Source organism: Natrix helvetica (assembly GCF_964273705.1).
Source record: "Natrix helvetica genome assembly, chromosome: 1".
NCBI lineage: Eukaryota > Metazoa > Chordata > Lepidosauria > Squamata > Natricidae > Natrix > Natrix helvetica.
In genome coordinates this window covers 208,723,500-208,748,187 of record NC_138548.1, presented here as the reverse complement: position 1 = coordinate 208,748,187, position 24,688 = coordinate 208,723,500, and the positions used below count along the sequence as shown (strand labels likewise).

General features: G+C 41.3%; 1 protein-coding gene across 4 annotated transcripts in view; it reads left to right on the top strand.

Annotated features, from left to right (window-relative positions):
• Positions 1-24,688, top strand: part of SPRYD3 (SPRY domain containing 3) — a 64,622-nt gene that overhangs the window by 5,381 nt on the left and 34,553 nt on the right. Inside the window, exons 1-6 of one of the 4 annotated variants that reach the window (XM_081934426.1) lie at positions 7,416-7,541; positions 12,639-12,785; positions 14,272-14,347; positions 15,890-16,014; positions 16,645-16,780; positions 17,572-17,763. In XM_081934426.1, the coding sequence (XP_081790552.1) occupies positions 12,658-12,785; positions 14,272-14,347; positions 15,890-16,014; positions 16,645-16,780; positions 17,572-17,763 (657 nt within the window). In that variant the 5' untranslated portion in view covers positions 7,416-7,541; positions 12,639-12,657. The other 3 variants (XM_081934424.1, XM_081934425.1, XM_081934427.1) reach the window with 3 other exon arrangements.

The window sequence follows — 24,688 nt, the reverse complement described above, 5'->3', positions numbered from 1 at the left end:
TCTACCCATACGCACCCTGAACAGCTTCTTTGACTGCTGGAACATTCATGGACCTGGATTGCTTCAGAAGATAATTAGACTCTGATCTGAGGAGAAAAAAAAGGTATCCTCCAAGCAGTTTTGGTGTTTTTTTTTTAAAATCTCTGGGACGGGTGCCTGGCATTCCTGAAAACTCGAATTCCGAGTTGCTTGACGGAGTTACTGCTTTTTGTTTAAGAAAAACTAAAGTATGCTTGAGTTAAAACCAGGGACGTTATTTTCACTTAGAGCATACTTGAAACTTATAACCAAATCTGACAGATTGATGAGGTCAGCCTTAATGCACTGTTTTAATTCCATTACTGAACTCTTCTTGGCTGCCGTTACCAAAGTGTTTGAAATCAATTGCTGGCATCTATAAACTGAGTGCCATCTTTATTAAAAGTTCCTCTCCTGCCTGCCCCATGTTACCTGATATACGTTGCTACCATTGTGGACCTTTTTGCTAAAATTGCCAGCCTCGTTTCTTTTTTTAATAGAATGCCTAGACATCAGTGGTTTTCTCTTGTGGTTTGAGACTTCAATTCTATAACTGTTTGAAATACTATTTATTATATGTCTATTATATACTATTAAAATATTAAATTATATACTATTAAAATTAAAAGATGTGTGCTCCTGGGGAGGAAAGCCATGGCAAATTAGCTATGGCACAGCATATTAAAAAGCAGAGACATCACCCTGCCAACAAAAGTGTGTATAGTCAAGGCTATGGTTTTCCCACTTGCAATGTATGGCTATGAAATTTGGACCAAAGAAAGGCTGAGCGCCAAAGAATTGAGGCCTTTGAACTATGGTGCTGGAGAAAACTCCTGCGAGTCCCTTGGACTGCAAGGTGGTCAAATCAGTCAGTCCTAGAGGAATTCAACCTGACTGCTCTTTAGAAGGCCAGTTCCTGAAGATGAAACTCAAATACTTTGGCCACCTAATGAGAAGAAAGGACTCACTGGAGAAGAGCCTAATGCTGGGAAATATTAAGGGCAAAAGAAGAAGGGGACGACAGAGAATGAGGTGGCTGGCTGGAGTCACCGAAGCATTAGGCGTGAGCTTAAATGGACTCCAGAGAATGGTAGAGGACAGGAAGGCCTGAAGGAACGTTGTCCATGGGGTTGCGATAGGTCAGACACGACTTTGCAACTAACAACAACATACTATTATTATATGTCTTCCGAAGGACGTAGCCTGTCCTCAGGTACACCAGTGAGATGCTAGAGAAACTTTTGAGGACCCTTGTCTCTTTAATTACACCCTTCCATTCTGCAACAGCATTTTATTTTATTGTTTGTTGAGATAGGCAGAAGAATAATTACCTGTGATTTCCATGAAGATGGAGATACGGTTTTACTTGCTGGCATATTTTAATGGGTTCTTCCTTCATTTCTCAAATAGCAAAAAAGCACCATTTCTCCATCAGAACTGATTACAGAAAGCATAAAGTACAAGGAAACTGAGTCGCTCTGTGAGTGAGATGGTCAGCTTCCAAATTAAAAATATATAAAAGAAATAAATAAACAAACCAGTAATTAAAACCTATCTAGAAAAAGTAAAATAGACACCAGAATCCCCCCCCCAAAAAAACCCCAGCTTTGTCAAGAGTTTGTTGTTAATCCAGTTTTGCCAAAATCAGCATGAAAAAATAATATTAAGTAGAATCTAACTGGCTATACAGCTGTTTTTTTACTCAAAGCAATTTCCTTATAAAAAGGTTGAATAAAAATAGCCACGTAGACAACCCCTTCCTGGAATCTGACTTTCTGTCTGGATCCTTATTCGATGCTAAATTATTAGGGCTGGTAAACCAGAGTTTATGGCTTAATGCAATGTGTGAATGCAGCCAATTGTAGCTTAACTTAACATTTACTGGAATAATGTGTATCCTAGCACAATGCTTGAAACAAGTAAGTTTAATACCATTTCATTTGGTTCTCATTTTTCTGACTTTTGTACATTCTGAAACTTAAAAATTGCCCTACTGAAGATAAATCTTTATTACATTATTTTCTTCTTCCACAAACAACTGATTTTCTAATATCAGATTTTCTAATATCTTATTTTTGTGTTTCCTCAAAAATAAGCCCTAGTCCTTATTTTAGAGCCCAAAAGAAAATAAGACCGGATTTTATTTTCAGAGAAACACAGTATAAAAATTTAGAGCATAACTCTAATGCCTTCTTACCCACTGCTCTGTCTCCAGTTCACCCCTGCCAAACTTACAATATCAATAGCGTATTACTGCGCTCTTTGAACTTTAAGGAAGTAAGAATAATTATTGCAAATACAGAGATGAGATTCGCTCCATTATCTTGTTGCAAGTCCTGACTTCCATTGGTCCCAGGTCTTCCACTGGGCTGTTGGAAAAGGTTCAGTTAGCAAACTCTGACATGGTTATTGACTAATGATGACCAATTTACACACCTGGACAAGGGCTGTTGCCTAGACCACAGTGCATTTTTCTGGCTTTGGCTGCCAGATGGCGTTCCTCCAGTTTCTAAGCTCTGGGTGGAAGTAGGCAACCAGGAGCCCTTTGCAATTTTAGTCCTGCAGCATTTTAAGATTTCCCTCTTCCCCAAACATGCAAATCCACTTGCCGGATTTATATACCCCCATTAACTAAGTTGCCAACACGACACTTTTTAATCGAGTGTTCTGTGAAAATCCAGTCCATGTAGTTCAGTTTACAGTTCAGTGAATCATCTGGACTGACTGGGGATGAGCACTTTGTGAGCTGGTGAACCACAGATTTGCCTTCTAGAGTGTAGCCTAGAATATTGTACAAATTTAGCCTATTTTTTCCCCCCGTGCGTGGAACAGATTCTTAGGACTACAGTGGCTAGACTAATGTCAGGCTATTGTAGTTTATTCAACAAACCAAACACATGATTATATAAACCATGGGTTAGTTACAGTGTATAAATCCAACCCGTGCTTCTCTTTCTGCATTCGTCATTCCTTCCCTCTCCCAACAAATCTCTAGGAAGTGTTGAAAGGAAGTTGAGTTTCAAGGAGCATGCAAGGTTTTTCAGGCCACCCATAACATTTAGCCTTTGCGCAGTGGTGGGATTCAAGTAATTTAACAACCGGTTCGCCCGCGGTCAGGTTGGCTGGTGTGGGAGGCGTGGCCCATCCCTGTCCTCCAGCTCCTCCGCTTATGCGAGATGAGCCTCCCGTGATAGCCAATCTGACCCTAGGCAAACCAGTGGTTAAATTAACACACACACACCACTATCAAAGTGGATCTGGGCGCTGTGCTGCAATGGAGAAAAGGGAACATGGGAAGGAGGAGGAGGAGGAGCAGGAAGAAGAGGGAAAGCAACCTTCTCCTTTCCTTGCGTTGGCGCTCTGTTGCCCGTTTCTCCATTGCAGCGCAGCGCCCAGCATCCACTTTGATTGCGAGGTATGTGGGTGCGTAATTTAACAGCTGGTTCACTTGAACCGGTGCAAACCAGCTGAATCCAACCACTGCCTTTATGTGATATACTGGTGGCATCCCAAGTAGAGAATTGGGCAAGGACAAAGAAGCGGAGAGGGCTAGAAGAAAACTTCCTTTCGTTTAAGTTAAAGTAACTTAGTTCATAGAATTATCCCCCAATAAATTAAATACTTTTCTCCTTTTTAATCCCATTTTGACTTCGACGGCTGCTTTTTAGCGCCTGGTGGTTGCACCAGTGGTGAAATTCAATTTTTTTTACTACCGGTTCTGTGGTTGTGGCTTGGTGGGCATGGCAGGGGAAGGATACTGCAAAATCTCTATTCCTTCCCCACTCTGGGGCCAGCCAGAGGTGGCATTTGCCGGTTCTCCAAACTACTCAAAATTTCTATTACCAGTTCTCCAGAACCTGCTGGATTTCACCTCTGGATTGCATCCAGAGAAAAGTTGTGTACCTCTCCTTAACAGGAGTGCTGAATTTTTTTAAAGGTCAGTGCCCAACCTGCCAGCAACTAAGCATTACTGTTAATAGCAGGACTGGGCTCCTTATACATTCCTGCATGCGGTAAGCCCTAACCCAGTTTGGTTTGATGCAGCTCAGTGTGCGATCTTGACCGCCTTCTAATTTCCTCCCCCTTGGTTTATTTTCAATAGCAGAAAGAGCACTAGTGGCCTATGCGCAGCTAATGAGAAGCTGCAGAACCTCACTCTGCCTGGCCAGCTGCCTTGGCTAAACCACCAAGCGAGCCGATGTCTGGATTTCCACCAATCCTCTTGAAAACAGGATTAATTGTTCCATACCAAAAAAGAAAATTATTACGTAATTTAACAGAATGTCACAACTTTCATTTCCCACTTCCCAACTTACACTAAAGCAGCTGCCCCTCAACACACAAAACACTTTGTGTGTTTTTCTAAGTATGTGTATGATAAAGTCTCCATAGCTTCCACAAAAGGTGCTGCTCCTTTTTTGGCTGGATTTATATAACGGGTTAAACTATAATGTGGTTTGTTTAGCTTAGTATGTTGCATGGACCTAGCCAGTTGACATATCATAATTAAACATATCACAACTTAACAAACATACCCTAATTAGTAAGATATCTGAATTTTATTTCAGCGCTTCCTTCCCATATAACATGCAGGTACCTATGATTTTTTAAAATATCTATGACTGTGATGGCAAACCTATGGCACATGTGCCAGAGGTGGCAGGCAGAGTCCTCTCTGTGGGCACATGCCCCATCGCCAGCTGCTCTTCTGGTTTCTGGTGTGCGCAGGCACCGGAAATGAGATGCTGTTTTGGGGCCGTTTTCAGGCTGCTTTGGGGGCTTTTTTCAGGCCGGTTTGGGGCCAGAAACAGCCCCCAAATGGTCTGAAAACGGCCCAAAAATGGTTTAAAACGGCCTGAAAAATGACCTGAAAACAGCAAAAAAACAGGCATGTGTGCGCGGCCAGCTGGTCTTCGGGTTTCTGGCGCTCTGGTGTGCACACATGCACACACATTCCGGTTTGGGCACTCAGTGTCAAAAAGGTTCGCCATCACTGATATGTTACTCTTTAACGACATCCAAATCTTAGTGCTGTCCATCGTGCAGTAAATTCCCAGGATATTATAACTACTTGCCTGGTCAAATAGCTAAAGGCATATTTTCCCATGAGCAGATACAAATTCAGTCAGTAGGAGAAAATATAAAGCAGACTGAAATCTCCTGAGCAGGCCTGATTACCTTCCTTCCCCCATACAGGTAGAATTTGACTAACTTCCTCCTCTGTGCCTCAGTTTTTAAGGTCATATAGGAGATGTCCTCCTAGTCCTTAAATTTCAATCTGATGCTCAAAGTCCAGGGCCCATTCGAATTGCTGCAGGCTGTCCGGGGACAACTCGACAATGCAGGAATTTTTTTTCTTAGTTCCACTCCAAAACAGTTGGCATGAAAACCCCACTGCAATGCTGCAGAAGGCAAAAAAGTTCTTTGTAAGAATAGCAAAAGCAGCAACATTACATCAAGATGCAGGAGGAAGGGTTGGAACAGCAGGAAAGACGGAGGATGAGTAGGAAATGAAACTTATTTCTCAGGAGGGTGTAACAATGCTTTCCTTATCAAAAAGTAGTGGTGGTGGAAAGAGAATGGCAAGAAAGAACAAGAAGAGAGAAATATTAGAGACGAATTTAGATGGGAAATTGTAGTGGCTTTTTTTGCCTTTTCAAGTTGCAAGGCAATAATGATGTTTACCCTCTCCCCCCATTTTTAATATTAAAAGCAGCCAGTCTTTTGAGCTGCAGAATTTATCAAACAACTATTCTAGGTTGTGGAAAGTAATAACTAGTTAACACAGTTTGTTCTACATTAAAACCCAGCATGGCTTCATTATAAAATGGCAGCACTATTTAATCCCTTTAAGATGCTGGTTTCTAGCTGACCCCACCAAACCCTTTCATCTCTGCCATTAAAAAAAGTTCCAGCTTTGAGCGGAGATTCATTCTAAAACTCAACACTGGAATAACAGTTGTGGAAATTTGCACAAGGCTGATATTCCTATCTGCCATGCATAAGAATTCAGAATATTGTAATTTGTGAAAGTGTTGACTATGTACTTTTTTTCAAGAAATCCTGTTTGTCTTCTTTACCTGCACAGATCCCAAAATCCTTCTAGGGGGAAATTAGCACTATACATTTCTTAAATCAGGTTTTCTTAAGACTCTTAATTTCATTTAAGCTTCTGGCCTCTTTTTTTTATTGCACTGGATGTTAAGGTAACTGAGCAACTGAGCTAACATAACTAATGTAAGTGAGGAAAGAATAAATGGAATTAACCCCTTGGCTTTTATTGGATCTAACTGGCCATGCTGTGTTATTAAGTTATTATATTGATAACCCTCCTTTTGAAACAGAGATTCCAGGTACTCCTTCCTCTTACAGATATTCCTTGACTTACAACCACAACTGAGTCCAAAATTTTTGTTGCTAAGTGAGACATTTGTTAAGTGAATTTTGCTCCATTTTATGGCCTTCCTTGCCACAGTTGTTTAGTGAATCATTGCAGTTGTTAAATTAGTAACATGGTTGTTAAATGAATCTGGCTTCACCATTGCTTTTGCTTGTCAGAAGGTTGCAAAAGGTGATCACATGACCTTGGGACACTACAACAGTCATAAATGTGAGTCAATTGCCAAGCGTCTACATTTTGATCACGTGACCATGGGGATGTTGCACCGGTTGTGTGAAAAATGGTCTTAAGTCACTTTTTTCAGTGCCGTTGTAACTTTGGTCACTAAATGAATGGTTGTAAGTCGAGGACTACCTGTATTTCCCCCTACAACTACCATACTGTGAAGTAGACTGACTAGCCAAAGTTATCCTATGAGCTTCCCTGAGGAGGCTGGATTACAATGTAGATCTCCCCAATTGTAGCTAGAGATCATAATTGCTGCAGCCAACAGCTTTGAATGAAAAGTATTTACCGTATTTTTTGAGTATAAGACGCCACCTTTTCTCTCAAAAAAGAGGCTAAAAATCTGGGTCTTATACACTGAATACAGCATATGCCTCCTGAGTTCCAGCTGATTGGGAGGGAAATGGGGATTTTACAGTATCCTTTCCCTGCCACGCCCACTAAGCCACACCCACAAAACCGGCAGTAAAATTTTTGAATCCCACCACTTTCGAACGGTCACTAAGTGAACTGCTGTAAATCGAGGACTACCTGTAGTAACCTGTGCCAGATTTTTAATCTTTCCCCCAGCCAATGGCCGTTGTTGGGACCAACAGTAACACACCTACAAGGACCGAGCTGGATGCACACCTACACCCACTCCGCCCCGTTGCCACTGGGCAACCATCCGGCCACCGCTACCCCCGCCCTTCCCTTACGTCACACAGGCGACCTTGCCCGTCCGAACCCCCTGCCCCGCCCCGCCCCCATCCGAACGCCGTCACTCGCTCCCCATTCATACCTTCCGCGCACTTTCCCTCGCCTCCCCATTCACTAACTTCCCTCGCGAGTTCCGGGGAGGCGAGACGTTGCGCCACTTCGGCCTTCTCATTGGCGCGGCGACCTCACAGCTTTGGAGGTTGGCGGAGCGAGCGTGGCGGGGGGAGGGGGGAATAGGGCGGGACGAAGAAAAAAAAGGCGGGGAAAGCTGGGGAAAGCCCGGATGTGACCAGGGTGGCAGTCGAGCTCGCCGGGAAGCGGGGCTTGAGTTCATAGCGGCGGGAGAGCGAGGCTGCGGAGGGCGGGGCTGATGGAGGGAGAGCCAGGGCCTCTCGGGGTAAGGGCCGCCTTGGGCACCGGAGCGGCGGTTCGGGGCAGCAGGGAGAGCGGGGTCCCCGGGGAGGCGTCTGGCGCAGGGGCGTGGAGCAGCAGCTCTTCGCGGCTCCAGGATGTCGCCGAGGGCGTGAGAGGCTGGCTGTGAAGGGTGAGGGTCACGGTTTCCTCTGGGTTTGAACGCCGGACGGCTTGGGGAAGCGATGGCCGGTGGGGGTGGTTTCTGACTCTTTTCTAATAGGCCAAATAAAATGGTGCAAAGGAGGCGGGGGTGGGGTGCGGGCTGAACACGGGTCCTTTTCCGCCCTGGAAACCCCAGACTGTTATTTCCTGATCGGAGCAGACCTTCTGCATGTTCTCAGAGGCACTGTTTTCCTGGCTATCTTTACGAAATCGGTGCTTAAACCTTGGCGCTCCGGGGGCAGCAACGGAGCACTTCCTCCCCGGGATGAGAATGAGTGGGGAAAAATAGGATGTAAGGGATGTGTTGAATTGATTTCATTTCTTCTCTTTTTTCCCCCTTCCTCCCAGGGAATTTCAGGTGACATTTTAGTTTCATAGCAGGTGATAAATTTGATGAAGAAATACCGTCCCACCCTAAGGCTTATTTGGTGAGCTTTGTAGCCCCCCTCAAAAAAAGGGGGTGTTTAGTGAAGTTAAAGTGGCTCTGGCTAAGATGCTGAGCTTGTCAATCAGAAAGGTCGGCAGTTCGAATCCCTAGCACCGTGTAACGGAGTGAGCTCCTGTTACTTTTCCCAGTTTCTGCCAACCTAGCAGTTCGAAAGCATATAAAAACGCAAGGAGAAAAATAGGAACCACCTTTGGTGGGAAGGTGACAGCGTTCTGTGCGCCTTGGACATTTAGTCATGCCAGCCATGTGACCACGGAGACATCTTCGGACAGCGCTGGCTCTTCGGCTTTGAAACGGAGATGAGCACCGCCCCCTGGAGTCGGAAACGACTAGCACATATGTGCGAGGGGAACCTTTACCTTAGTGAAGTTAATTGTGACATACCATAGCTGTGCTAGTACTCTTGTATCACAGGACTGTGGAAAGGTGCTTTCCTGTATGTTCTTTGCTTCTTGCACATTATTCATTTATTCTGCTGATCTTGACTTATGGAGCAGATCTGGCACAATTAGGGGAATGTGGAATGAAAGCTAAATTCCTTTACAAGCATTTATTATCCCATTATCTAGTCCACAGTCCGTATCGTCCATTTCTAGTCATTCACAAGTTATTCCAATTCTGCTAAGGTATTAAGCAACACTAATTAAAAGTTTCTTCCTTGTCATTTTAACTTCATTTTATTGTTCAATAGTGAGAGAATCTTGGCTGCTGTTGATAAACCAACTCAAGGACAATAAATTATGCTTCAAATATAGGACTACCAGATATTGGTTGCAAAGATCTGGAGGACAGCAAACTAGCGGTCAACTGGATTTTTACAGAACTGTTTTAGATGGCTTCCAGTTGTGCTCTACTGCAGCGCCTAACATCTCAGCTAGCCAAGCCCATAGAGAAGAATTTGGTGATCCTAGGAAAAAAGCAGTCTGTGCAGGAAGGGAAAGTATAATTGGATAGTGTTGGTAGACTTTGTACAGTATGTAGAATAAGTTTAGTCCAGATAAGATTGGAATAATTCTTGTAGGAAACATTGCCAGCCATTAGTCAGCTGTCAACAATATTGAATTAGATGGGACAACTTATTTCTATAAGAGGAAATAGATTTCTACTTCTAGGGTGGATGAAGGCCACATGGCTCCCCGGCCCATTTTTGTAGAGCCATCCTAACAAGCTGCCATGTTTCAGCTGCTTTCTGAAAACTGGAAGTGCAATTTCCTGCCATTTGATGTTGAAAAGAATTGTAGCACTCTTAGACTTGCCACATTTTAAAAGAAAAGAAAATGCCCCGCAAAATCTGAAAAGTTTCTGGGTGTCTGATTTTGACCTGCCAGATGGGCTTATTTTTGCCTATTGCAGCCCTTTCTCCTCCCCACCCCCACCCCAAATTTTTCACTTCCTAACTTTCAAGAGCTTTCATGCCCAGGTTTAAGTAGTGTTATAGCTGGGAGTAGATAGGTCTTGACAGCTGCACAGAACCCAAACAAAATGTGACAGATAACATTTCAAATGTAGGTGGTACAGGCATGGAGCCAGCACTATGGAAAAAGTTGACTCTGGATTGGCCAAGTTATAAAATATTCTGAGATAATGTTTGGTCTGTTAGATGAAATGCTAATGTGGACCAGGAAAATTAAAATAAAATTCATGGTTTTCCATGGCATTGGTTTATTTCCCAGAGAATTCTATCTTGTTCGCGTGTCTATTTTTAAGCATCGTTCTATTGGTCTTGAGTGTATAATAACAGATATCCACATTTCACTGAGTTAATATAAAATGAAATGCTGAAATGGGGGCAATCTTGATGGCAAACACAAGCAAATTATACAAGTGGCAAGATTTTGAGAAGTAATTGATCCCAAAACTGGTATAACTAAAAATACATTAAAAATGTGCAAATTATACATGCTTTCTAAAACAGCATTAACATTACAGAACTTGGTATTTATAGTGCTGATAAATTGATCAGATTGATATTGTCAGTGATTTCATGAGATATTGGAGGCTGAATTGGGATCGTAGAATCAAAATCTATTAATTTATAACTAATTGAGAATTCTCATAGATTAATGGGTATTGAATTTATTTTTGATTACTGTATATTTTGGAGTATAAGACGCACCTTTTTCCTCCCTAAAAGAGGGTGAAAATTTGGGTGCGTCTTATACACTGAATGTAGCCCCACCCAAGCACCAGCCCCAATCCTCTGTCCTCTGCCTCCCAGCAATTTACTTCCTTGCAGAAAACGGGCTTGCGGAGGCTGGAATAGACTATAGCAGCAGTTCTCAACCTGGAGGTCGAACGACCCTTTCACAGGGGTCTCCTAAGATCATCCACCTCTACTGGCGTCGCCCATGCTCAGGAGCGCGTCCTGAAGTGGCAGATGCATGAAGAGCACCGGGTGGCAAAGCAGCCTCCTCCCGGCTCCGGGCGCAACTCAGACACCACCCCGCCTGGTCTCCATGCCAGGGAAAGGCCGAGGCGCTTAAAGGGGAGAGAGACAGGTGGCAGAACAGCCTTGGCTCCAACGGACGTCCGAAGCGAGCATGGTCAGTGGTGCCGCTTCAATCCAGCCGCCTGCACAGGGGCTCGAAGGCGTCCGGAGAGCAGGAGACTGGCAGGGCAGTCAGGCCCCCGCTTCAGCCAGCGGGATGGGCTCTCGCCCAGGCAGGCACATCCCGGGATTCAAGCCACCTTGGGCCTGGATGCTGGCTTTGCCGCCCCCGCCGCCGGTCCTGTCCTGCGAGCTAAACTGAGCTCGGAGGCTTTTTGGCCCCCGGGAAGGGCTGGCAGGAGAGGCGGACGGGAGGACAGGCCCCGCCCACCCATTCCTTCCGTCCTGAGGAATTCCACTCAGGACGGAAGCACAGTTTGATGTAGCTTAAGCCTCTGTTTAAAATCCCATTTAAAGGGCAACTTCTTAATCTGTGTTAAATAGATTGCTCTCACGAATTAACCGCTACGCACTCCCACGCCTGGTTGTAACGATTCAAAAGAAAGAAAGAAGAAAAGGAAGGGAGGAATGGAAGGAAAGAGAAAGAGGAGGCAGGCAGGCAGGGAGGTTGTTTTATCCTGGAAAATCGCAGCCTGGCTGATCTCCCAAACCAAGATTGGCAGATTAATCACTACGCTTTAATTATGTTCAATTTGTAATAATGAAAATACATCCTGCATATCAGATATTTACATTATGATTCATAACAGTAGTAAAATTATAGTTACAAAGTAGCAACAAAAATAATTTTATGGTTGGGGGTCACCATAACATGAGGAACTGTATTAAAGGGTCGCGGCATTGGTAAGGTTGAGAACAATTGGGCTATAGCAATCCCTGCGGGAGAAATTGAAAGTGAAACTTGCTGTTTGCTCCATGAGGTAAATTGCTGGGAGGCAGAGGCAGATTTTTATTTCTTGTGCTAATCAGGCTGTTTGCTGCAAGGAGGTAAGTCAATAACTATAAATGCCTATAGAATGTTCAAATTATTAGACTTACTTTTGAAAGGCTGCTGTATTATTATTCTACACAGCTTAACAAAATGAAGAAGCTTTTTAAAATAAATGCTTGATCTGAAGAGGCCCAGTGCTATTGTATCTTCTTTTAAATAGCAGAAAATAACTATACTTCCAGAAAACACATCAATTTTAACAGCATCTGTACAAGTATAGTCTGAAATGTACACTACAAATAGTGGATATTGTCTGTATTATTTGCTGTTTGTTGCAAGGAGGCAAATTGCTGGGAGGGAGAGGAACTTATTTTTCCCTTGTTTTCCTCCCCAAAAGCTACGTGCGTCTTATACTTTGGAGCATCTTATACTCCGAAAAATATGGTATATACAAGCTTGATATTACCACCAATAACATTAGGTTGAAATCCTTGTGATTCTCAGATATCTTAGATAGCCATAACCTCCACTGTGAGCGATCAGAGCTTCTCAAGGTTGCAGCCTAAAGCAGGGATCCCCGACATCCGGTCTGTGGAACGACACCAGTCCATGGCATGCCATAAACAGGGTCATACAAACAAGCGAAACCCCATCCGTAGGATGCAGGCAGCATGTGAAACCACACTCCCTCTGGTCTCTGGAAAAAACCTCTCCATGGAACCGGTGCCTGAAAGGTTGGGGGCTGCTGGCCTAAAGCATCTAAGTGAAGGTTTGGGAATATTGGAGTTGACCAAAATAAAGCCACGTTTTACAACATCTTGGCTAGAATCTCTGGATTCTGGAATGTGTTGTGCCATTTCTTCAGATGTTTAAACATACTCATTTCCCACAGGTAGATCGTTACAGCTATAATGGATGATTTAAACCTGCACTACAGATTTTTAAATTGGAGGAGGAGGATCCGGGAGATTCGAGAGGTGCGAGCCATTCGTTACCAAGAGAGGTTCAAACACATCCTTGTTGATGGAGACACATTAAGGTAGTGTGTCATTTTTTAATGTTGAAAGAAACTTGAATGGGGGACGTCTATCACATATTTAAACGAAGAGCAGAGAGTGCTCAGCATAGGAAGGGTACATATTTTCTACTACTCAAGCACATTTAGGATTTCTACTTTGTCTGAAAAGAAGGTTTAATGTTTACAGTTTTTTTAAATGACTGTGGAAGAACAAATCCATTGAATAAATATGAGCAATTAAAGACAATGTTTTATAGTGACATTCCATCAAAAATTATTTTAGCCACTTGAATAGCATTACCTAAAACAAGGATTTCAGAATATTTCAGTCTCCTGACCAAAATATGGAGTTGCCTTTGAAAATGCATCTCATTTTGCATTTCTTTAATAGTTTGGCTAATCTCCAAAGTATGTTTAACTCTAGTCACCTTAATGAGAACTACTTTGGTGTAGTGATTAACGCCTTGGGCTAGAAATAGGGAGACCATGAGTTCTAGTCATGTATTAAGCTCCAAGCCAGCTGGGTAACCTTGGGCCCAATCATTCTTCCGACTTCCTAAAATGCTGCTTAGACAACTATAGAGACTAGTCAGAGCAGCTGATCCCATTCCATAATGTGACCATAATTAACTTAAAGGCTGATAAATTAATGCCTATAAGGGTTTTTTTCCTAATAAAAGAAGATAAGCATTTCAAATTATAATAAGTATTTCATGTTTTAATTTTGCATTTGTTTGCTGGGTTTTTGCATTCTGTACATACATATTGTGTGTGTATGTGTTTGAACAATGTGAATTCTGTAGTTTTACATCTTGAGTTAGCAACCTTTGCAGCCTCCTTTTCTAGTTAGTTTTTGTGATATCTTGTTTCCAGTTATCTTACAACAGCAACATTAATTGGGGAGGGATGTGTATTTTATCCCATCTTTTGCAAGGATGATATAATGCTTAATGATGCTATGTTTCTTGCCATTCTTTGGATAATTAAATTCTACTGGGAGTCTTAGTGCTTGTATTGGCATATGAGTATGACACAAGATATATTTATTTTGCTTATTTTTCACATTTCTGAACTGCTCATCTCCCTCGAAAAGAGACTTTTTAATCCCAGTATACTTTTGATCCCAAGCTGTTATCTAGAAAGCTGCAAATCTTTTTTTTTTTAAGGATTGGGGAACTCTGGTTCCCATTATCTGTCTGAAATGACTTTGCAAGTGATTAATTCCACTTGTTGCTATTAAGCACAGAAACCTCGGAAACCAAATATTGAGGGGAAACTAAACATCCCTAGGCTAGAATGTTATTTGTTTTCTCTTGAAGATGCTTCTGGCCAGTTAAATATGAATATTTTTAGGGATGAGCAGAATTTTAGTCATGAAGATCTATAGCCTAGCTTTTGCATCTTCCCTGGCATCAGACATCCATTCTTGTTTTTCCTTTTGTTCTTTTGTAACGTCACATATTTTGGCTTGAGTATTGGAGAACCGGACCTTGTATCTTTCCTGCAGTTACCATGGGAACTCTGGAGAAGTTGGTTGTTACGTTGCTCCTCGCCCGCTGACCAAAGACAACAATTATTTTGAGGTAACCGGTTTAGCTCACCATCTGGGAAATCACTTTCAACATTACTCTTCTTAGCGACCCTCTCTGACATACTGTCCTTCCTTCTCTTTTTATTACTTCCCAGAACAAGTGTAGAACGATTTGATACTAGTTGTACGGAGGCAGAGTTTTGCTAAACATTGATTAATTTTAAAAGATTTTCCAACAAGGGGAGATATTTGACTGTAGAATAGTCTCCTTTGATTGTGGGTAAATTTTCTTTTAATGAGATGGAAGAGAAACAGTACTAAATATAAAGGAGCAAATCTTTGAGCTACATGTAGTTCATTTAGCTAAATTAAATTTAGTAGAATATAATAGAAAACGTGCCCCCCCCTTTCTATTAACATTTGGGGATACATCCTGTCACCTGTCACTCAATAGCTCTTGACCCAAAATGGTTGTGCAACCTTGGACCAGGTGAGCTGTAAAGCTCAACCATTTTATGAATCTTCCCTTGGACAATTAATTTTTATGTAAACGGCTACTGTTTCAGGAAGCTTTTCTCCAGCTTTCCCTAGCTATAAGTCAGTATTGAAGGTAGGCTTTTGTAACCTGAGACAACCCCCACCCCCACCCCAGGTATGTCAGGAATACGCTCCTGGAATCCCCAACTAAGTGTGACGATTGGGAATGCTATGAGATATAACCCTAGTATAGTTGGAAGTCATCAGGGAAAAAGTTTCATGGAAGAATCAGAAAGATATTTTTGCTGAGTAAGAAAGTTGGAAGGAAATAATAAGCCATTGGGCATGAATATTGAACTTCTTATATAACAGAGCAATTGGCTACTGTCATGAAAACAAGAGCACTATATTGTATTGTGGATCCATCTCTGGTATTTAGAAGCCTGCTTTGTAGATCCTCATGAGCAAAGAGGTGCAGGGGAGGTGCTTCTAAATAATGTGGAAAAAAGCTAATCAAAATATATATAGTTTTAGTCTTTATACATACGTTCTACAACTTGATGCCTTCTGTCTGGCTTTTTGTTTATTGTAACCAGCATGCTGCTCAACAGGGATTTGCAGAGTTCTCTGGAGTTCAAAGTTTTTTAAAAAACGCATTCAATTGTTTTTCAATTAATTTATATGCTTGCTGTCTGGAATCCTTTCCAGAAACTCTGTGCAAAATCAGAATTATATAGGTGTGCACATTTGCACAAGGTTTTTAGTAACGATTAAGTAAGTAGGGATTAAGAACAAAGGGTACTTTAATGGGGAGGTTGAGTGATGAATGCCTTGTTTAAAGCAGTTACAGAGTTCATGTCAGGAAAGCTTGTCCTGGGAACCTTTTGGCTTGCAGTTCATTCTTATAAATGTTACTTTTCTGCCTAGGTGGGACAAATAAGATGGATGTTTTACATTATATTATTTGTCCTTGGCTTTTGTTCAGTCAGTTGGTAAAACAACAGATATAATCAGCCCTTGGCTCCTTTTCATATTTTATAAAGACATAGTCGTCATCTTTGTAAAAAATTGCACGGGTGAAAGATTTTGGTGTATCCATTCTTTCCATTTGTTCTAGGTATCAATTGTGGACAGTGGTGTGCGTGGGACCATTGCAGTAGGACTGGTGCCTCAGTATTACAGTTTGGACCATCAGCCTGGATGGTTACCGCATTCAGTTGCCTATCATGCTGATGATGGCAAGTAAGTTAACAAGCTTGGCAGATCAGAATATAACACTCATCTGTTGTATGTTGCTTTGTCTAGATAGGTGTAAGGTATAAGTCAGGCAGTACCTCAATTAAAGAAGCCAGAGTCAGTTAAATGTTGCCTTACAACTTTGATAACAACTGGCTAGATTACCTAAACATGGATGAAAACTCTGAACCCCTATAAGATCCATGGTTTCAGAGTGCATATATGACACCTGTATGCATTTAGCAGAGAATGGGGATGATATTTTAATATATTAGTAAAAGGTTTTTTAATTCATTCACTTTGTTGAGTAATTGTTAAATGCTGAATACTTATAAGACGTATCAAGGTCAGGTGTGTGTATTCATTCATATATTTATATTCTGTTTTATCGTGTGTGAATGTGTGAGAAACTGAAATAGATGGTAGTATTCCAACTTGTGAAAAACAAGGTTAAATAGATTTGTGGATCTGTGAAACTAGAGGCATCTTCTCTAGGATTACAAAGCGGATCTAACTGCACTATTGTTATTAAACATCATATCACACTAGCATACTGTTGATTAGTTGTTCTCCAGCAATCATTTAAAGTTCTCTGTGAGATTTACAGAGATTTTACCTGAGATTTATCTTATCCAGACTTTACAATGGTCGAGCCAAGGGGCGTCAGTTTGGGACAAAATGCAATTCTGGGGATCGGATAGGCTGTGGGATTGAGCCAGTGTCCTTTGAAGTCCAGACAGCACAGATATTCTTCACCAAAAATGGGAAAAGGGTAAGTTCTGACTCAGCCTTCCATCCTTCCCAGGTGGGTAAAATGAGGACTCAAATTGTTGGGGGCAATATGCTGATTCTGTAAACTGCTTAGAGAGGGCTGTAAAGCACTGTGAAGCGGTACACACTGTAAGTCTAAGTACTATTGCTATTGAGCTGAAGGTACCTAGTGCAGCAGAGTTGCTAAACCGAAGGATGTGTGGGTTTGGTTTGGTGTTTTGATGGGACAGCTGCCTGGGAATTTCATGTGCCTTGTCTTATACTCCAAGTGAAAAAGTTGGGAACATAAATGAACATAGAACATAAAGGAGAGATTAACATGTTCCCACCTCCACCCCAATACATTGAGTGACTTCCCCAAAGCAATCCACTTAAATTCATGACTAAGATTTTATTTGATCCAGGGGTCTTCTGCTTGTCATTCTTGAAACAGTTCTACCAAAGTTAAAGAGAATGTGAATGTGTGAAAATTATGCATTATACAAGTTAGGGCCAACAAAGAATGAGTCAGCTTGCATTTTTAAATAATTTCACACTCATTGGACAGCATACTTAGGTATAAGAAACTTGCCATAACGGGGGGAAAAAACAGTAGCTTTTTTTTTAATTGGGTGAAAGAATTCAAATTATGTTTCTCCCCCTCCACTTGCAATCCAGAATGGTACAACCCAAGATCTCTGCCAGCTAATTCTGCCACTTCATTCTGTACAGTCTGTAGAATGGCTTTTTGGTATGATTAGCCAGCTAGATTAAACTGATCTAATTTATGGAACTGTTGCCTCCTCTTAACAGGTGGGCTCAACAATAATGCCACTCTCGCCAGAAGGTCTCTTCCCAGCCGTAGGGATGCATTCACTGGGTGAAGAAGTCCGGCTCCATCTCCATGCAGAGTTGGGCAGTGAAGAGGAAGATGACAGCATTATGATGGTCGACAGTTATGAGGATGAATGGGGACGACTGCATGACGTGAAAGTCTGTGGCACAGTAAGTGAGCATCTTTGGGGAAGGAAGCAGAACACCAGAAACCAGGGGTGGGGGCTTTTCTGTGATCCTTGAGTAGAGATCCACTGGAGTTACAATGATTTGTGTTTGTGAGCATGAGAGTATGTATCCTTCGATGTGTTATCATCTCTGTGATCTTTGATCTTTAGAAAAGAAAAATACTTTTGTTAGCATTTTTACATTCAGAAGTGAAAATGGATTGCCTTGAAATAGAGCGGTAGCTTTACAATGCTTGCTTTAAAATATATACATACATACATGCATACATGCATGTATGTATGTATGTATTGTGTCACAACCCTGGTATGCCCAAATATGGGAGGGGGCATACTGCTTTCCTTTTCTGTCTTTCGGCTCACCCTAGGAGCCATCCAGGCAGAAAGCCATTCTTTTATGTTGCCTTTGTTACATTTGTGTTGCATTTGTGCTGATAAATAAATAAAGGGAGACTAATATAGATCTATTTCAAGCTATTTAGCTCTCATTCAATTCCCAGTAAGGGTATGGCTAGCTGATGAGAGCTAAATAGTTTGAAATAGATCTATACTAGTCTCCCTTTATTTATTTATCAGCACAAATGCAACGTTTGTGTGTGTGTTTGTAAATAAGAGCAAAATCTTTAACCCTAACACCCATCAAATTACTTTCTATAATGGGCCAGCAAATGTATTCTTGGTGATGGGGTATTTTGTTCCTGGGGAAACAACAAAGAAATATCAGAAGGAAGGTGTTGTGTTCTGAAGCTTACTTAAGATTAATTTGACATCAAGTTTCTCTGCTCAAGGCCTGCTTTGTATAAACAGTACTAAGTATCTTGGAGGCAGTGGAAGATGTTGCATAATTAAGGGGGAAAACTCTATTCTCCTCACTACAGAGGGAAGAGTTGATGGCAAGTAAGAAAAAAAGGATGCATTTTTTCCACCTCCAGAATGTATGTCGCTGCCATATGCTTGCAGTTCAGAGCTGTCAGCTTTTCCCAAACTTAAGTCTATACTTTCGTTTGTTCATTCATTCACTTCTTCCTACAGCTGCTCATCTCACCCAAATGACACTGAAAGAGGCCTGCAATTCTGTACAGTGTAGTGGAGAAAGGCATGGGGTGGGAAAACAGCACAGCCAGTCCCATTTTGGATTCCAGCAAGCTTTTGCTGCAAGCCGAATTCCCTGTCAGAGGATGAAACCACAAAAACTGACTCCCAATCACTTTGTTTCTTTCTCTTCCATTACACACACACACACGCGCGCGCGCACACACACACACACACACACACACACCTCTGAGCTGATCTGAGCAGCATTTCAGGTTTCTGTTCAGAGTGACTGGGACTTTGAATAGAAAAAAAAACCCCTTAAGGGTGAAGAAATTGAAGCATGTTGTTGTAGCTCATTAGTCATAAGAGGATGAAATCACACAAATCTTGAGAGGGTAGTGGTGGTGATGAGGGAATTTTTTATGCTCCAGGGAAAAAGGCATAACTTCAGGGAGTTGGCCATCTAGACAGCAGTGTGACTTTTGTTGGCTCTTGTCATGCCCAGACCAGCAAAAGTAGGATCAGCGGGACTTCTCATGCATGGTTTTGGAGGATTGTGGAATGAGTACCGAGAAACACCCAGAGCACGTTCCTGGTTTTCAATATGCAGTTCTGTGAGGCCTGTGGTTATCATTGTGTATTACATTCTCTGCAGCTCAGTGCGGTGGATGGACCAGCTTCCTTACGATACCAGAAAGAAGTAGTGTGGCTGCCAATGCATTGGCTGCCATCCAAGATGACAATTTAGGCTCATACTCTGAAGCGCAGCATTGGCAAGCCAAAGAAAGGGCAGTTGTCTGCATTGTGAGAGCGGGATGTGAAGGTGCTAACGGAAGAGAAGTTTGAACGGCAAATCTGGGCCCCAGCGCGGGATCTTGCCTCGCGCTGACAGCTTGCTGAAGTCCAAAAGGGAACGGTTTGTGCCTGGGCCTGCACTTCTCTTGCCTGTCTCAGAGTTGCATCCAGAAGCAGAGAGTGGGTTAGCAGCTGGGAGGTCACCCAGCATTCCTCCTGAGGCTCTTACTGTGTCCATGGGCTGCCAGCTGCTTCTCTCTGTCCTGCCGCTCTTGAGATTTTTCTCACTCCCATTTAAAAACATTTTGTCCTGTCTCTTGTGGTCTCAAATTGATGCTTGGCAGCTTGTGTAAAAATTCTGAAATCCCAGTGAAGAAAGTGGGCTTTTCCTTTCTTTGGAGACTGTGGGGTAGACATGATGACATAATCCTACCCTCATCAGATCCAGCTAGCGACTCGGTGCTGCTTCTTTGGGCACATGTTGCAAAGGCCCGCTGGCGTGTTCTTCATTTGCGCCCCCTTGGGAGCCCTGCTCTCTGTGGACCTGCATTTATTCCTTTAGTCTTTCAGTGTACCTTGCTGCTGAATTCCTCCTAATATAAAACCAGAGCCTTTATGAAATAGTAATGACCTTCATGGAGGCAGCATAATAGAGTTACACATGAATATCTATAAATGATTTATTTTAACTGCTTTACAAAGTGCTCTGGGTTTTACAAGTCTTGAGAAAAGGAAGGAAATGGCAAATGACTCGGGGTCCTGAGCACTGGAAAAAATGACTAAGAGTTCCTATTCAGCGTCATCTGAGATTCCAGTTGGTATTTATCCACAGATTCCAAGGACATGTTTGCAGCTATAAAACCTAACAATGTTCACAAGGCAGTGGGAGTGAGAGAGAAGAAGCCGTGTTAATCCTCACATCCGACAATATGTACTCTCTCTCTCTTTATCTTCTAATGGAATTGTAATTCGTGGTTGGGAGGGCTGGAGTTAACAGCATGGAGTTAAAGAAATAAGGATGCCCTCTCATCGCTAAATGTTGTTAGATACTGTTGTGGGATTGCTAATCATTCCTATCTACTGAGTTCTTTGAGGCTCTTATAGTGTGTTTTCTGATACAGAAACTAGGATTCTTGATTAATGGAAAAACTGGTGTCTGTCTTTTGTGGTGGTCATAAAGCTAGTATCAAACACTAAACTGTGTATAGTATGGCCACTATCACTCTTAAGCAATCTCTTTGCTTAAGAAAGCAACCAGTGATAGAAACTTGCTGATTTGACATGTAAAATTCTTGTCTTACAAAGTCCTAGCTCAAAGAAAACAATTCGAACTTCAGGAGATAAGTGGCAGGGCAGAAGAAATATTAAACACTAGAATACTGTTTTTATATGAACCTTTCTACAAGAGCCATAAGGGACTTGACGTGTATCAGCAAATCTTTTAGTCATCTGCATTAAAAGTAGAAAGATCCCTTTAGTCTTTATTGGGACATTGTCAGGTCACAATACTCTTTCAGAAGAGTAAACAGGGTACATGAGCTGCCTGAAATACATTTTAATTTATTTTAAGATGATGTCTTCTATAGAAGAGAACATTTGTAGGTCAGGGTCGAATTGTGGAGTTGTTGGGGTTTTTTGATCTTAGTTGTTCTCTTGCAAATGTTTCATTACCAATCTAAGTAACATCATCAGTGCTAAAAGGAGTAGGGTTTTCTCTATTTTACATGCTAATGGTTAGTCCTATCAGTGTTGATGGGAGAGGTTTTAGTTCCTTAATTAAACTATTATTTACTGTTAGTTAGTTTGTCTGACTTTCTAGTTCCTTGATTGGCATATTGTTTTCTTCTTGATTGTTGATATCTTCTCCCAAATTGTATTAAAACAAATATATTCACATTTAAATCTATGTTATTATGCAGTCATAGATCTGTTATATATTTCAAAACGGCATAAAAATTAAAAGTTATGAAATGCAATTCTCTAGAAAATTGCTAATTGCCAAATAATGGGAGACACACAAAAAGCTTCTTCATCTGCGACCTGGAATTTTAAGATAAGCTGAGCGAAATTTAATGCAGAATCTATGAATTGGACAATGCAAAAAAGAAAAGAACTCAAAAACCTACCTTTATCATAGATGTGAACTGTATTTGCCTATGAAAGAAAATGAAATTATGAAAAAAAAATGAATACTATATATGAGCTGTCTTAGTTTGTGTGTATTTGCAAACTGGAAAATCTTCCATAATTTTGCATTCAAAACTTTGTCCAGTATTTCCTCGTAGTTATAAATGGGATAGCAAGACAAGGTACAAGTTGAAGATAATTTGCTATGTTGTGTAAACTTTAGGAGGACAATCCCTTTGGATATTTATACATTTGCAAGATTCTGTGCTTTTTGTGTGTGTTTATGTTCTTTCAGAAAATCTTTTTGTCTTAAATGTTTTGCCTTGTTTTCAGGGTGAAGGGCAAAGAATTGATGCCCATGCTTTCCCAAGTTTATTCAAGTTATGTCTAGAAGGCTCTGTCTGCCTATCATTTTGCTTTTTTTAAAGAACAGTATTTCACATAAAGTATATAATTTTGAAAAGTAGTATAAAACTGTCTCAGTTTTAAGAGGAATTTTCAAAAAGCACATTGCTTTTTTATATCTACCCACTCACTCGCCCAAATCAATGGTTTCATATAATCTGAACACTTTGGCCCCATATGTAAAGAATGGGTGAAGGGATTGGCCTCTAGAAAATAAGTAATAAAATTATAATCCTTGCAAATGCTTGTAATCGACTCCTCCCAAGTTTCCACTGAACAGTTTAAGGTATTTAATAGCAATGAATACCATAAATGAGCTGTTAAAATATCCTTTACAATTTTTAAAAAACTAATATACTGCAGCACTAAAAGCTGCAGAGGATACAGGTACGGTAAATGTCAAAATATTTAAAGTATTCAGATTCAAGAATTATGTGTTTAAAGATTATGGAGAAAGACACTGTAATCGGTATAACGTAATACCTATGAATAACTCTGCAATATTATAAACAGACTCTAACATCATCTGGAGTCGGATATCTGTTTAATAACCAATCTCCAGTTTATAGAAAGTTGTTCAGTTCTTCACTAAGTTAAACAAAGCGATCCTGTAATAAAGTGTTGTAATGCAGAATGCTTGAATTTGGGTTGGCAGCCAGCTTCTTTTTCTAGATACATCATCGTCCTTCCTGGTTTGCTGTATTTTCCATCCAGTCCTGACATCAGCATTCTATAACCATGCAACATGCTGAAGTCCCACTAGGTTTTTTTTGGGAGGGGGGGGGATCGTACTTCTGTAAAAAATTTCTTCAAAAACAGTTGATATCTCTATATTCTGAATAAGTGGTGTTGATTTGGGCAAATAAGAAGATGAGAAAGAAAGAAAAGGAGAAGAATGAGTTCACTTTCAGCTAAATTAGACTTCTCCAACCTGCGGATTCCAACTCTATTAGGTTTCAATTCTCATAAACTCAGCTATCATGGCTATAGATTGAGCTACCTGAAGAATTAAAGAGATTTAATGCAACACATTTGAAGGCTAACAGGTGTGATGGCATTCCAAGATGGAGTTGGTGTCCCGAGTGGAATCCTATCTCTCTACAGAGATAGAGAGCCATAAGAAATTGTGGGTCTCATTTTGCAAAAATGGCTAAGTAGTTTGAAATCCTGACCCATGTTTCAGTGTTGTAGAAATTTATTCAGACATTGCTTGTCCATGAATGTGTTGGGATAGAATTCAACAAAGGTTTGCCATCCACGGATACTTTTAGCCTTCCCAATTCTCAGCATAACACATCCAATGGAGAAAAGTATTAGGCTATACTGTACTGGAGTGGGTTTCGGTAATTGTCCTCCCTTTTTGCAACTTGTATATGAGAAAATGCAGAAAATAACCAGAGGAAAAGAAAGGAGAAAGGACCACACTTCTCGCATGTTTGTCCTCAACGGCTTTGCATAAGGCAGTTCCTCTAACTTGTATGTTTTGCTTATGCAACAGTGAGATTTCTTTGTAAATATTTTGGTGTGTTAAGGCTAAAAATGGCTTTGGACTGTAATTTTACGTATACTCCTTTTACGTGTCGTTGGACTACTAGAGTTTATTTGTGAGTAGAGTGCTAAAGGTTGTGCAAGTTTTTTTTTAAAAAAAGTAATGCCTAATTCTAAATGTCACTGTCACTGCAATCTCCCCGGGAACATAAGGAGGTCAGAACAAGGAGAATTTTAAAACACATGTGGTGGATGGGCCTGATTGAAAGAAATCAGACTTCAACAGGAATGTGGTAATTATAGTTTGTCCAGAATGCTAAACAAGGGAAATTTTCAAAGGTAATCAAAATTGGAGAGCCTGAAGGTCTGCAGACCACCTCTGGTATTTCTGTTGAGTTTGTGTGAGATCTGTCTGCTTTACAACCAGCAGAAGGGCATAGCAGCATCCTGCTCTGGATACTTCACACTACATTTGGGCTATGTGCTTTGGACCTCGTACATGTAAGAACTGCTTAACAACTTCAAAGCAAGCTCATTGTGGTTCTATTCTATATGTTCCTTTTTCTGTTTTTTTTTTAATTGAACAGAGTTTATTTATATATTTCTTTGTTCATCAAATCTGTATCTCACATTTCCAGCAAAGCCGACTTGCAGCACACCTCATGTAAGAGAACATTCTGGTACACGAATCTTCAGAACTCCTTCGGTTCTCCATCTACTCCCATCTGGCTGTCTATGTGAGAGGACAATAAGCAGTTCAGTCAGTGGCGACCATTACCCAGATTAGCCTTCCAATGAAGTAAATGAAGTGGTTTATTTGCAATTAGTGTGAGGGCTTATTTTTTTGGCATCGGAAAGTGGAATGGAGGAAGGAGGAAGAGGCAGAGCCCATATTACGGTCAAAATGTTATGGCACCAAAAAGATCTCTCTCGGTGAGTCATTCTCCTTCCCAGCTGTATTGCGTGCAAGTGTTTTGACACTTGGAAACTCCCAGCACAAAGGGGTAGATTCAGATGGTGAGTCATTGTATCTCTTCTATGGGAGTACTCTGGGTCAGCAG